The sequence below is a fragment of the Haemaphysalis longicornis genome, unplaced genomic scaffold (genome assembly GCF_048455015.1).
Source record: "Haemaphysalis longicornis isolate Haplotype H1 unplaced genomic scaffold, Haemaphysalis longicornis Haplotype H1 scaffold_12, whole genome shotgun sequence".
NCBI lineage: Eukaryota > Metazoa > Arthropoda > Arachnida > Ixodida > Ixodidae > Haemaphysalis > Haemaphysalis longicornis.
This window is the reverse complement of record NW_027526225.1, coordinates 21,293,272-21,307,758: the sequence shown is the minus strand read 5'-3', so window position 1 is coordinate 21,307,758 and position 14,487 is coordinate 21,293,272. Positions and strand designations below refer to the sequence as shown.

General features: G+C 45.4%; 1 protein-coding gene across 2 annotated transcripts in view; it reads left to right on the top strand.

The window, feature by feature from the left end:
* The first annotated feature begins 1,860 nt into the window (after positions 1 to 1,860).
* LOC144162472 (protein zyg-11 homolog B-like) overlaps positions 1,861 to 14,487 on the top strand; it is a 63,118-nt gene continuing 50,491 nt past the window's right edge. Inside the window, exons 1-3 of one of the 2 annotated variants that reach the window (XM_077693012.1) lie at positions 1,861 to 2,251; positions 8,632 to 8,856; positions 13,641 to 13,811. In XM_077693012.1, the coding sequence (XP_077549138.1) occupies positions 8,750 to 8,856; positions 13,641 to 13,811 (278 nt within the window). In that variant the 5' untranslated portion in view covers positions 1,861 to 2,251; positions 8,632 to 8,749. Of the gene's footprint in view, positions 2,369 to 8,631; positions 8,857 to 13,640; positions 13,812 to 14,487 lie in introns of both variants that reach the window. The other variant, XM_077693011.1, reaches the window with a different exon arrangement.

The following is a 14,487-nucleotide window of genomic DNA, read 5'->3' as shown; positions in this document are numbered from 1 at the left end:
TTGATCGTGTTGTACATTTTGTCTTCACACTACGAGGCCCTACGGAACAGCGGGGGCTGTTTCCTACTTCGGCAATTCTTCAAGAAATTCGGGAAATTGTGTAGCCATCAGTAATGTTTGCACCATCCAGTCTGAGATGGCTGTTTAATCTCTTGTTTGAGAGCGTTCCCTTCATAGTTCCCTATTTCCAGACTACATAATAGCCCCCCCCCCCGCTATTACTGCCAGCTTGCTGAAAGTATGGTACTGAAAGCTGGTTAGGCAATTTTTTAAAATTCAAGCAGTAACACTTAATTTGCACGTGTACGTGAAAGCTCGTTAATTCAAACTTCACTTCTTGAAATTTCTAGATATTTTGAACTACAATTTGGTCCCGCCAAGCCTCCATCCATGGAAGCCTATGTATAAAAAAGGCTGTTGGTACGAACGAGTAAATCCCGCTACAGATAATTTGAACTGCGTAACGCTGCACCTTCGCGCCTGACAAACGGCCCGAAAAATGCACCTGCTGCCTGCACATGAAGCATCGCCACCTGTGGAACATAGAAAAGAACAGAGAAAGAAGGTAAAGTTGGGTAAAAAGCTGCCGACGATTACTGTACTCCCTAATACAAAATTTATGCGCAGCGTGAACTGCAGTCTTCTCGGTTGTCGCGCATAGCTGCTGCGTCTCGAGAAGTGATCGTGTGATCAGCGAATGCACGGAGGCGCGCGCTACTCTGCCGTTATCTCGCACCCACGTCACGGCGGCAGAGCATGTTGTTGCAAATCGTGTTGGAACCTCCAGTGCAAATGTCCCAAGGTTTGGATGAGCCACGCAACGAGGAGGGCGCAAAGCACATCCACCGGTTGCCTCGCTCGTTCAGCATTTGCTCTTGACAGCAGTGATGGTAAGCCTATGCGTCGGCGGTGTGAACTGTCTCGGGAAGTGAACGCGCCATTGCCAAGCGCACGACGGGACGCGTTGCTATGGCGTAGTTTCCAAGCGCGTCCCCACGCCCCAGCATGTCTCACTGCCTTCCCCTCACACTAGGTAGACGCTGCTCCGCCGTTTTCTTTCTGCCTTCAGTATCTCGCTCGCTCGCTCGGTTACAAGGACACCGCCGCCGCCAAACCTCAGTAGCGGGCGCCAAAGTGCTGCGCAATAAATCAAACTACAATGGTGCACGTTATGAAAGACGTATTCCTTGCGGGCTACTTCACTAGACGCGACTGCAGTGGTGTGTGGTGCTCTGATATATAAGAGAGAGAGAGAATAAACTTTCTTTATTAAGGAAAAATAATGGAGTCTTCAGGGTCCAGGAATCCTTAGTCCAGGACACCTTGAGCTTGGGCCGCGTCCACAGCCCTCTAGAACATCATCTCTCCGGTCAGAAGCGCAGAAAGTGATAACGTGGAGCACGAGGACTAAACACCAGTGCTGCCGTCCACAAAGTGATTGCTTGATATGAATACCGGTCGTCTTTTGTTTAGTTTTGAAGAAGGTTAAGAGGAGTGCTTCCACTACATTCGCACGTTGGGACAAAAAGTGCTGGCTGTTAAACAGAAGGACAAAAGGCAGACCGCAATCACGGAACTTTCGAAGAATCGAATCGTCTAAATGCCTACTGCTTTCCCATAACAGTGTACAAATTCATTAGTTCAAAACTGGTTCTAACTGAGATGGCGTCCCCTTGCTGCTTCAAATTTAGCGCTCTTTCCCTAAATGTAAACAAAAATTGAAGCAAAATTAATTAAAAATATTTTTGTTCAAAGCATGCTGTTAAATTAAATGGTATTACGTTAATTTGTTTAAAAATAAAACCGTTTTTGTATCGACAGTTGCCTTAATTGTTAGACAGCGCCCTCAAGTTGTTCTTCGAGAAAAGGTTCGCAGTTCAGTCGGCAGGCCCAACAAAGCAGCTGGGAACGTTTCGGTTTTGTGTGATGTTTTTGTTGCAGAACCTTCGCGACCCCGTGCGAAAACTCCGCAAGGCTGGCTAGCTAGCTGCCAAAGAAGAAGGAAAAAGGCGACCACGGGACGTGCAACAGCGCCTCCCTACAGTGCACCCACCAAGCAACCAACTCAGCTGGTGAACCCGACAACCACCACATATCGCGAGAACCGCAGCGGCGGCCAGGCCGTCCTAACCGCTGGCCCAAGTTTCCGTGCCACTGCACGCAGCGAGCGGCAACACCACCACCTAACTACTAACTCTTCACACAACCTGACGGCCCCGTCGAAGTGCCGTGCGGCTCGGCCAGCATCAAGGTACACAGCCGTGATGTGAAGGTCCCCAGCAGCCGTCTGTTCCCGTCCCCATAGCGCTGTTGGACCGAGTGGTCGGGTTCGTTCGTCAGAAGAAACCGCTCTGAATCGCACACGCAGGTAATGAACTTCTACTACCCCCCACTTATGCAACGCGCGGTCTCAAACAGGCGACGAAACTCTGCTCCCTTTTGTCGCGTCCAGCGGAGGAGGACCTCCCGTTTTCGTAACGCGCTTGGCGCAGCAGTCGTCGAAATTTTTAGCAGCACGAAGTGCGTCGGCCGCGAATACTACGGCCTTTGCGTCTTCCCATGTCGTCGACTTTGGCACTACGAGGTCGCGATCCCCCCTTCCTGTCCCGCGTGCGGTGTTAATTCGGTCCGTATTTCGTCTCGTCCTTGCGTCTTCTCCCAGGAGTTCGGAGAAAGTGCGGGCCGCGCAGTAGTGAGATTTATAAATGTATATATAACGTTTTTTTTTCTTTTTTGCCTTACCAGCGGGTTATCGCACCAACCACGCGTCTGAACCTCAGCCTTTACCGTCGCCAACTCGCGCGCGACCGTCAGGTTAGACGGGTTGACGAGAGTTATTGCGCGCTGTTGAAAACTAGTCTGCGCCTTGATCTTGATCCCTTTACGGTCCCACGTTAATCAGAGCGCCGACTGGCTCCGCAAAACACAAGACTGGCGATAGCGAAGAGAAGGCAAGACGAAATCTCATCGCAGACGATTTGTGGGGATTTTCCGCTTTACGGTTTCACATTGCTTGCGAGCTCGCTCGATTGCGATATTTTGAGCCCTTTATAGCTTACTAATCGCCACGCGCGAACGCGACTGAAAGTGCCGTCAGCTGGTGCGGTAGGGTTGCTCTCAGAACGCGGCGGCCAAGGCTGTTCCGTGAAGCGAGGATCTGCTCTTGGACTACTTGCGTTGAGGGCGCGTGTTCGCTTTGAAGGTCGACACCCTCCGCTGTCTGCCTTGTGAAGAATCGGCGGCTTAGCTTTATTCTTTCCTAACCTTTTGCGAAAGTGAATAACGAGGACGTTTTACAGCTTCCGTCAGTTTCGAGCGCGCCTTGAGCGAGCGGCTATGTTGTCGCGGGCGTGTAGCACCACGTGAGTCCACCTGTGATTAGTTTTGTGTAACGACTTACACAAGGAAAAAAAAAACGGTTTTTATTGGCTCTTACCTGACATGTTTTCCATTACCAGCGCACGGCGTAATGAACAATTATTTGGTTTGCTTATTACCAGTCTTTCCGTGGCACACACAAATGTTGTCCGTTGTGCCTCAAAAATTCTGGGGTAGCTTGGACTTTTAGTTTGAATTTTTAATAAAGAAATAAAGTAACGATTATGATGCGACCTCAAAGTAAGCACGTAAATGATACCAGCATCCAATCACTAAATCCACACAGGTGTGATGTAGTGGACTTCTGTAATGTACAGCTGCAAATATTTGCATTGCTCTAGAGCAAGCCGTTTGCCAAAGTAGTGCAGATAGCTGATCGAGCTCTCAAGAAACACTAAAGTGGGGAAACGAGATGGCATTTGTTGGTAGAGGGCAGTGCCGAGAGTACAGATAATGCTGCTCGCGGTAGCAACAGCTGTTCAGTGAAGCAGAAAGTACCGGAAGCGTGGAAGTCTGCACCGCTGCCTACGTACATTTTTCCTAGCTACATTTGTGGCGTCACAAATTGAGAAATGCCAGATGTGGGTTGGTGGAAAGCGTTTTTCTGAAAAAACAAAATAGTAAGGTAGGACAATGCGTACAAAAAATAACTGATCTAAAAGCTTTAGTTGAACGCATATTTTCGAAAAGATGCAAACTTCATATTAGTAAGCATTACCAATCTTAACAGGCTCACTACCTGCAGGAAGCGGCGGTTTTGTTCAAGTTTCGATGTTTTGCCTTGGTGAACTGGTGTGGCAGAAATATACATGGAGGTGGAGTGGACGAGAGAACTCTTACAAGCAATGTGCATAAATACGGCGGATGGCACAAAAATGGAAGGTTGTTAGGGAAGCAGTTGGCTACTTGGTCGGCTTAATTGTAGTTCATACTTTCTGCACTACCTAGGTGGCAGCCAGTCATAGTTTAATTGAATGCTGTACTCTGCTTGACACGAGTCACCTTCTCAGGCCTTCAAGCCAACTAAAGAAGGATAAGCCATTTAACTTTAACAAGGCATCCAACAATGCAGTACAGCAAGATGTGGGCTTTGCGTGGCTTGAATTTCTGAAAAGCACAAAGTAGTATGTTTTGAGGAAGGGTGAAGAATTATGCGTTACTGTAAAAAGACAGCTCTAGTGGTCAGGTAGCTCTGCAGAAAAGAAAACGGGGACTAGCAGTGACAAAAAAATAACTGGAAGGTGACTAGAAAATCCGTGAAGCTGCAGAGACATCCAGTGTTACAAGAAAAAAAAAAAACATGCACAATGGACAGCAATGTAGAGAATAGTTTTGATAGAACAAGTGTTGGGGCCGTTTTCTGTAACCAAACTCCCTCTGTAGACAGTCATGTGTTGATAGCAGCCAGGAATTCGGCAACTGTTACGTAAATAAATGAAACGGCATATTGACAGCGTCGTCTTAGCGGACAATTTCTGTATAATTTGTTTTTTGAAGATACCTACATTAGGTTGAGCTACAGAGCATTAACCTGTAAGTTGGCTTCACTGCAAGATCAAATTTTTTCAGTGCAACTTTTTTCGACACACCTTGTCGGCACACGCAGTATTTGTCAAAACCTAGCCCATAACAGCTATGTAAATTGATTCGACACGTGTTGCGGGAATGTGGTAGTATTCATACTGTTCAATATGAGGGAAATATTTGCCTTTTGAAGCTGTAGGGGTTTAATTTAAAGGCAATACACAGAAAGTATAGTCTACAAAGCCATGGATGCGAGTGTAATGCTGGTGGAGGAGAGACCAAGGGGAGAATGTAACGTGGAACATTTATCACCTGTCTTTAACAGAATTTAATTTAATTGGGCTTGCTGCTGGTAGCAACGCCCAAGTTATAAGGAGGGTATAATGTCGATGCATTCATTAGCTTATACGATAAGATGATACATGTTACCGCGCATATAAAAAAGGGATACCGTAACAACCAATTAATGAGTTTGCACTTGAGCAGTACTTTCTTTTTTTTGTTTTATGTTGCAGAAAAAAGTGAGGGGCACAGAAGAAATGCCAGCTTTAATTATTTATTTTTAAGCAAATAGAGCACCGTTGGTCGAAAAAAAGCTGAACGCTTTGTTTAGTATTTTTTTACTTTGACGTTCTGCATTATTTTTGCACATAATGTCTGCCTACCCTGTGTAAGCGATGTTGTTAACCTGGCAGTCACAGCCTATTACCTAGAACTAATGGGAGTAAGTTTTATTTAAAAATTTTTCTTTCTATGTAGAAGAGGGACTCGCTCCCACTCGGGATTCTCTTCTGTCACCAAATGAATTTGCATCAATAGTGAATACCTTGACGTTCGTGCATAAATATGTTTAGGGTAGTAGCATACGTAAGCATCACCATATGGGTTTGTGAACCATTTCGTGAATGTGAATGTTTTATTTCAGACAACAGAAAAAAAATTACAGGGGAGGTGCTACCAAGTAAGCATTGTAATGAACACATAATAAACATCACGGAAGCGGTTGCCTTTGGGGGGGTGCCGAAAAGGCAAAAGAATTACATGACAAAGCGACATCCTCTCCCCTGCCCCCCTTGTGGCTCAGCAGCGGCAGCTACCAGACTTCGTGTTCAGTGAGAAATGTTAGACATCAATTGGGGGGGGGGGTGCCAGTGCGTGTTGCTCCTGCTTGTTCTTTTCTCTTTTTTTCCTTCCTTTCTTCCTTTTTTGTTTCAGCATTCAGTCCTTTCCTTCCTCTCCTTTTTTTCTTTCTTTCCCTCCTTTCTTTTTTCCCTTTTCCTGTTCTTTCTTACTTCATTCCTTCCTTTGTTCCTCCCTTCCTTCTTTTTTTTTTGTTCCTGCATTCAATCCTTTCCTTCCTTTCCTTTTTGTTCTTTCTTTCCTTGTTCCCTTTTCTTCCTTTCTTTCTTTTTGTTCCTGCGTTCCGTCTTTTCCTTTCCTCCCTTCCTTGTTTCTTTCTCTCCTTTCTTTCTTTTCCCTTTTCCTGTTCTTTCTTACTTCCTACCTTGCTTCCTTTCTTTCTTTCTTTCTTTTCTGTTCCTGCATTCAGTCCTTTCCTTCCTTTCTTTTCCCTTTTCCCATTCTTTCTTATTTTGTTTCTTCCTTCCTTCCTTCCTTCCTTCTCTGCTTCCTTCCATCATCCATTCTTGTTTCCTTTCTTTCTTTCTGATGCCATGCAAGCTAGGGTTTCATAGCTTCATAGAAATTTCAGGGGCACGCACGCACGCACACACACATGCACGCACGCGCACACACACACACACACACACACACACACACACACACACACACACACACACACACACACACACACACACACACACACACACACACACAGAGTACTTTGCAAGAGGTGGCTGCGCACTTTATTTATGGCTAGTAAAATCACAAGGAGGTGCTGGAGGTCAGAAAACAATCTGTTTGCATCTGTTTCATAATGCTCTGCACTCCACTTGATCAAAGTTTTTTTTTTTTTCCTTTCGCGTTTCGTTTTCCACTCAAGGACGTGCACTCTCGTAAAAGTGTCCAGCTGATAGCTAGCGAAGATAAGGGAAGATTAAGAATTTCCAGAAGCTGTTGGGGGGGAAAGAACTTCTTTGTGAAGTTTGGGGTGTTGCCACTCTGATCCCACGATGCTAACAAGGCGATTTCCATGAAAATTTGGCTCATGTACGCACGCTTAAAAGGAAGATTACCCCGTCCATGTGGGACCAACACGTGTAGCGCTATCCTTGGCATCCTACATACTGGCTTTGTAGCCTTCGCGCTCCACTCGAGTGACCGAGATAGCATTGTTTGAAAGCAGGTAGTGTGTGTGGGGACGGCGAGAAAAAGAAAAAGAAACTGGAAAAAAAAAAAGTTGGCAGGGCGAATTGATTCCTATTTGTAGACTGGATGAGGCTAGCTTGTCAGTGTGTTGTTTCGCTCCCATTCTGGGGCCCTCATTGGGCGGGCTGTCATCCTTTATCGCGAAACGTCCCCCTTTATCCCAGGAGGCAGGCTTGTCCACGAGTGTTTAACACTGAGAGCAGGCGCGAAGTGCTTTTTTTTTTTGTTAGGGGTTTTGAAGGTTATTCCTATTTCAAGTTTTGTAGCACTGACTCTGGAATGTCTTTGACCCGAGTTAAAAAATGGCCGGATGACAATAGGTCATCTTTACTCTCTTGACGGGTTAAAAATGTTGGCTTTTTTATTTTTCTCCTGTCTTTCGCTCTTTCTCGTCACCTTTGTTTTTCTTTTGTAATTAGTTGAATGCTGAGAGCAAACTCCCGAGGGTGACTGGAACGTTTGACTGGATGTGTGCGTGTGCAGCGTGTTTTATGTAACTTTAACTGAAGCATTCGTGTGAGTCAAGTTTTAACCTTTCGCTAACAAAGTTGTTAAATATTGCTAGTAATCATTTGTGCTAATGTACAACATATCACCATATCACTTGACATTTTGATCAAGTAATTACATAGCTAGGTGGAACAGTTGTCTTTTGGATGACTGAATCTAGCCAAAATTTTCCATTTGGAAAGTCATAGACCATCGAAAAGTATGCAAAGTATTGAAGTTCCAGCGAAAATGTTTTGCACGGGAGAGAGTTTGTGGCGTCCTAAAAATGCTGCAGGAAACATTGCCGGTAGCACATAACTTCAGCTGAACTCAAGCACTCGTGACAACAGCAGCTGCGTTCATGTGACACCATATGGTGATTTTCACGGCCACTGCGGACTCAAGCGTGTGACGCTAACACTAAATGCTCTGCCAGCGTGGTGTTTTAGTCCAAGCACATTTTTTTTTATTTCTTTCAGAGCGAAAATAAAAGTTGCTGCAGAAAAAAAAAAAAAACACAGGGTTTTATGCCCTAGGGTACACTTGGTGGGGAGGATTGGTGTGCATAAAAAGTACTTTCGTTTAGAAGAAAAAAATGCGGCATAGTGGAGAATGTAACACCCAGGTGGCAGCCATAGGGAAGGTTGTGGGTTTGATCCCCAGCCACGGTGGCTGTTTTTCTGATGGATGCGAAAAACGAAAACGCCTGTGTGTCTAGATTGTGGCGCGCAATAAAGATCGCCAGGCGGTCTAGATTAATTCGTAACCCTCCACTACGACGGTCCTCGTAGTCTGGGTGTTTCTTCGGTGCGTCAAATCCTAAAAATTTGATTTCGACGGGGCTGAAGTTGGCATTATAAAGTGGCCACATTTGAAATTGTCCTGGTTTCTTTTTGTTTTGTTCTTTTTCAGGCAAGGACGGCAGAGCTGGTGGTGGTGTTTGCCGAGGACGATGATTCCGTTAGAAGAGCGGCCCTACTGAGTAGGGGGACGGGGGGAACGAGGCCTGCCAGTGAGGCAGTCGGCCAGGATGTACGACTCGCCGGCGTCCCTGCAGGAGTGCTGCGTGGACTTCATCTGCGAGAACATCGACGCCATCTGCGAGGTGCAGACGGATGACCAGCAGCAGCCTGTCCGGTGAGTGGGCGATGCGAGGGGAAGGGAGCGGCCCTTTCCTCACGCCCTTTAAATGGGCCATGAAGAAAAAAACTTTACCGTCTTTTTGCACAGAAAGCTGAAAGAAATGCGCAAGCTTGCTCACATCAAAACTGCGCCGAAAGCTAAAAGTGCGTCTGTCCAACCTTTGCTGAAAGTGCATCCGATTGATCGTCAATCCTTCGAAGACCCAAATCACAAATAAAGAATGAACCCATGCGATGATTTTTTCGCGTGCTAAGTAAACGCATCCACGAACGATCCAAATGTATACCGATACGTGGTTTATGAGAAAAGGTATATACGATTGTACTCCTTCGTGATCGATGCGTGTACTGTCTTATCTGGAACTGTACTCTTTTTTTTCGCAATTTTTGAGTAACTGTTTTGACCCAATGGAGGCCCGGTGTCATGCGCCTGCCGTGTGTGCAGAGACGTTATCACCTTTTTGGTCGACCAATTATGGGGAAATGCATTAGTTTTTTGACGAGACACCATCAGTCCCACAAAGAAAGCTTCCGCTTTAAAATACCAGTCTGGTTAATTAAAGGGGCTGCATTGTTCCGGTGACAGTGATACGAATGTTACTGCAAATGTTAAGCAAATTAGCTAGTGTTAAGCAAACAAGCCACCCCCAAGAAACGGGACGGGGCGGTTGTAGTGGGGCCTGTAGTTCCGTTTGATTGCATCACTTGAATGCCAACATGCAGGAATCCCCCCCTTCCCGAGTTCATAAGCGTCATTGCAAATGTGTAATAGTTGTTTTGGGTAGTTATACTGGGTTAGTAGTGTAAATCATTGCAGTTGTGTTTCGTCCTGGGTCCTACCGCAGTTTTAGAATTGATGAAACGTGATTGTTACCGTTGCTCTAGAACTGCACAAGGTGTACACGAAAATTTGGTGTTGTGCTTTTCGTTTAGCAAGTCTAAAGCAGCTAAATTTTATCATCATAGCCATTGTCGTTGCCATTATCATCATCATCATCTCTATATATTAATATTGTTATTGGTAATTGGGTTTATTGGGTATAGGAACAAAAATAAACAAGAGAAAAGACAACTTTCAATAAAAAAACATTAACTGGGGGAAGGGTGCTTGCAAAGCAGAACTGTGTGTACTGGAATCGGTACTAGAATCTCCCTATATATAAATAATGAAACCGAGTTTTGTCGAGATAAGACAGAAATAGGAATGAAAGCCAGCGTTCAATTGGCACTGCACTTGTTAACAGATTCCCAGGGAGGAGCTGCTCGGAATTTTGATATTAGGTGGTCTAATGCTTTTTTTTTTGTTGTTGTCTCCTGACAGGCGGCACTTAAAACTTCACTTCATACAGTGGATCCTTGCATAAAGCGCACTTCGTGTAATGTAAAAGTGCAGCTGCGTTTGGTTGGAGTAAGCTTGTGGTTTTGCGCATCGTTGAGTGTGGGGGGATTGAGGCTGAACCAGAAAGGCCAACATGGAGGACACGAAAAAGCACTTTTGTTTTGGCCTGACCAGTGCATGCAATAGTTCTGGCGTGTGGTAATGCAGGGTGCTACATCATTACTGCCGTTTTTTGTTTTTTTTTGTGTGTGTGTGTTTTATTGGTGACTTTGCTATCATTCTCTTTTAACTATGAATTTTAATGGTAAGGCATTACAACTGGGTTACAACCAATTTTCAAGCTCTGTGCAAGCTGTTGACCTACATTAAATATGATAGCAATCGTTTATTAAGGGGGGAGGTGGGGATCGGAGCAAACTTTTTTATTTTTTGACATAGAGTAATGAAATTTGGTAGGCACATTGGAAAACACTCCAAATGGGGAATTTTGAAATTTAAGAATGATACCTTCAGTAGTTTTTGTGTTACAGAGGTGTACATGTTGTCCGCTCGTGGAAAGCCTAGCAAGGTATTGACATATGGTAGGAAGTTCAGAATACTTTTAAATTGTAGTCAAAAGAACACTACAGGGTATGACATTCTTCGAATTTTTTTTACACCCTTCATTTTTTTTACAGAAAACATTATTTTCACCTGTAACCAGTAGTATACAGCTGACTTGGCCGTAAATGTCACTTAAAAAAATATCTAGGCCCTAAAATGAAAATCCGAGAATGTCATACCCTGCAGAACTCTTCAAGGATTGAAATAAAACAAACAGTGTCAAAATCCGCCCAGTGGTTGCCATGCTATCCTTTCCACGAGCAACGAAGAACTCGTAAAACGCACTTTTGAGAAAACGGCTCTTGAAGTTTACGAAGACTTCACGATTTTTCAAACTGCACCAACAGCATAGTCCTTGCTGTCCTTGCTTGGGGACAACCTCAAAGACCTTTGCCCTTCGATTTGGTGCATCTGGGAGGCCTTCCTGGCCAATTGAAGGTTTTCATGTGCAGGCCTTCAGATGGCAGAAGCACCAGTTTTACACCTAGTGTACCACAAAGTTTGCTATGGGCTACTAGGGTACCTAAACTTTACTTGATGTATGCCTAATGCATAACTGTCTCCAAAATGAAGAGTAAGGCATGGTTTCATTTTATATTAGTAATATTCCAGCAGACTTTCAGCAGATTTCTGTGTTTCATAACATTGCCAAAGCTACAGCTTAGTACATGAGGCTGTTCGGTGTCAAAAAGTTATATCTGGGCATCACAAGCATAAGATGAGCTATTTGAAAGCAGAGTACAGTTTTTTTACACAATTACAACATTGCAACATTGATTATTATTAGCATACCATGCTCTTCACCTTCAGCAGAATCAATCATTGCAAGATAGACAACAGAATTGCAAACATTGCAAAAATAGAAAACCCAATAAAAATATCGCATTGTGAATGCTGCACCCTTACGGCGTCTTTTCTAATTTATTTAACACTGAAAATATTATTTTGTAATCCCAGACTTCGTTGTACGAACTAGTTTAGAGCCACGGCAAAAGTTTCTCAAATAAGCTAGGTGACAGTTCATTGCACCCCCCCCCCCCCCCCCCCCCCGCTCTACAATCCCCTACGCGCGCGTTCCCCGCGATCGTAATTTAGGTAACCTTGATATGGTTGGTCACTTCGCTTTACCCATTAAATTTCACTTCCCGTACATCAATTATTATTACTCGCGTGCAATAGCAACCGATCCCGCAATCGGCCGCTGCCCAAACACGTCGCGCCAATGCAGCGCGCGCCGCAACTTCTGGCGAGTCGGTCATTCCATTCCCGAAGCTCGCGAGCACGCTGTGTAACAGCAATAACTCAGCGTTTTATAACATCGCAATGCTCACAATGCGTCCAAAAGTTCGCTTCACGAACCGCAATTGTAGGCGCACGCACCGCGCTTCCCACTCAAGGACAGACCACGGCGACGTCGCGGGCACGTTTTCGATGCGTCTTTCGAGCCGCGCACTTCCCTATCTGGCGCACGATCTCAACATTATCGCCGCGATAACAGTAATGTCACTGTTCAGTACCGCAACAGATAAAACGAGTAAACTGCTACCGAGTCGACCGGGAAACCTTGAAAACATCGGGAGCGCAGTGCGCGTAAAATGCGCAGCAGCCCGGCGGCCATGTTATTGCTGGCATGGCGGCGCCCAATCAGGGGAGCCGTATCTAAAAACGCGGCCGGACAGCCAATCGCGTGTTACCATCTATCGGTTGCTTCGTTTCACTATCTTTCTCTTTCTGCCGTTTGTGCGTTTGTGAGCGAGCGATGACAAAAGGAGCGACCGGAAAACGAAAGTTAAAGAGTCGGCCGATCTAACGCGACCAAGATGGCGGCGCCCGGTAGCGTCGTTCCGGAGATACAGCGCTGCGAAAATTGCCGTGTTTTCGTCATTTTGAGGAAATATTTTGCCACCTCAGCCGATATAAATATTTTTCTTTGGCACTTCGCGATCGTTTGCGGCGGGGAAACTTTGTGAACGCATAGAATATAAAACGTGCAATCCGAAAATGTGAGTTCCGAAAAAACGATTTTTTGGCCACTTTTCGAAATCTGATCCCCGCGTCCCCCCTTAAACCATGTCTATTTTTTTCTTTTCAAGATATGTGGCCCAAATAAGGTTTCAGGCTACAGTAGTACTATTTCCATTACGATAGGCGAGTGTTTTATGTTCACCTTCAGATGATGAATATGGAAACCACTAATAGATGAAGCACCTTTGGAGTTAGTACATAACAGATGTATTTTTGGATGCTATAAATAGAATATGTGCTGGAAAAAGCTAGAAAATAGACAATGTAAAACCTTCTGCTTTTTGTAGAAGACCAGCATATCAGTCTCCACCACTCAACGACAAAGCATTCTGTCAGCTTGCTGCACCTGACTTCAGTTAGGCTGCAGTACGCTTACTCCCGTTTACTTGAAATAGTACAAATAATTGTTTTTATTTCTCGGCGATATTGTGGTTTTCAGGACCAATGTCTCCTCTTGGCTAAATGAGCTGTTGTAGATTGCAATAACAGAGCATGGTACGGAACCTTTGCTGCAGCGGTACTGTCGATCATCGTCTAGGAGCCGCCTGGAAGTCGGGCGAATCTAAGCTCTCACTTGTCTCGGTGAATGATATTGAAAGAACGCTCCTTTAGCTACAAATGGTACATTTAGCTGGTGTTGCGCGAAAAAGTTATTGCTCTCTTAGGGTATTTCTGTAAGTTTATTTCACTGCACTATCGCTTTGCTCCCACTCTAGCTCGGCGTTTTACGACTGCACCGGTGTCATGCAGCTTTTTCTTTTCTTTTTTTTTTTTCTCCCCCCCCCTCGACCGTGTGTTCTGTGCACGGGCAGGTACTCGTTCCGGGACCCGGACGTGTTTTTCCACCGGGAGGTTTCCGAGCAGGTGTTGGAGACACTGAGCGCCCGTGGCCTGCTCAACGACAGCCTCCTCACCCTCTTCGACTCGCGGTGCACCCGCTTGCAGAGGGTCCGCATCAACAATGCCCACAACGTCACCACCAAGTGCGTCTCTCTCTCTCTCTCTCTCTCTCTCTCTCTCTCTCTCCCCAATTTCTTTCTCTGTGCCATTCTCTTTTATCTCATTATGCTGCCGTTGCAATCGGCAGGCCAGAGGGAAGGAAATACAGAAATAAAAATAAAATAAAGGTCTCTATAACTGCTGCGTATTATCAAGCTTTGAGCGCCACTCGGAAATAGCGAGTAGGAAGTGGCTTGTTTGGTATGCACACAGGCAGGAATATAATAAAGAGCGTGTGGGTGAGAATATTTTTTGTGGTGTAGCTGTACTGTTTGCCCTTGTTGGAGGAGGCCCTGAAAGCAAAGGCTGCTAAGCTCGGGTCATACTGTCACATTTTACTGTGCTCTTGTTGCTGTGGATTAATGATGTGCCCTCTCGGAACGCGGTCAAATTCCTGTTCGCTTCGCATCACTACTGTAGTGTTCCGGGGCCCTGGTAAAATCTCTGTGGGAATTAGTGTATCAAATGCTCCACCTGTACAATACGAGGGTGCGCTCTTCCTGCTTCGTACAGTGGCACAAGAGTATGCACTGCCTGCTTCGTACAATGGCTCGCGGGAAACTAGAAATACTGTGGTAATTGAGGGGGAGAAGCTGGCGCCAGTCACGCTGCTTCTCTCCTCGCCCTGCCATGTCATGTTTCTCTTCAAGGATTCAAAGA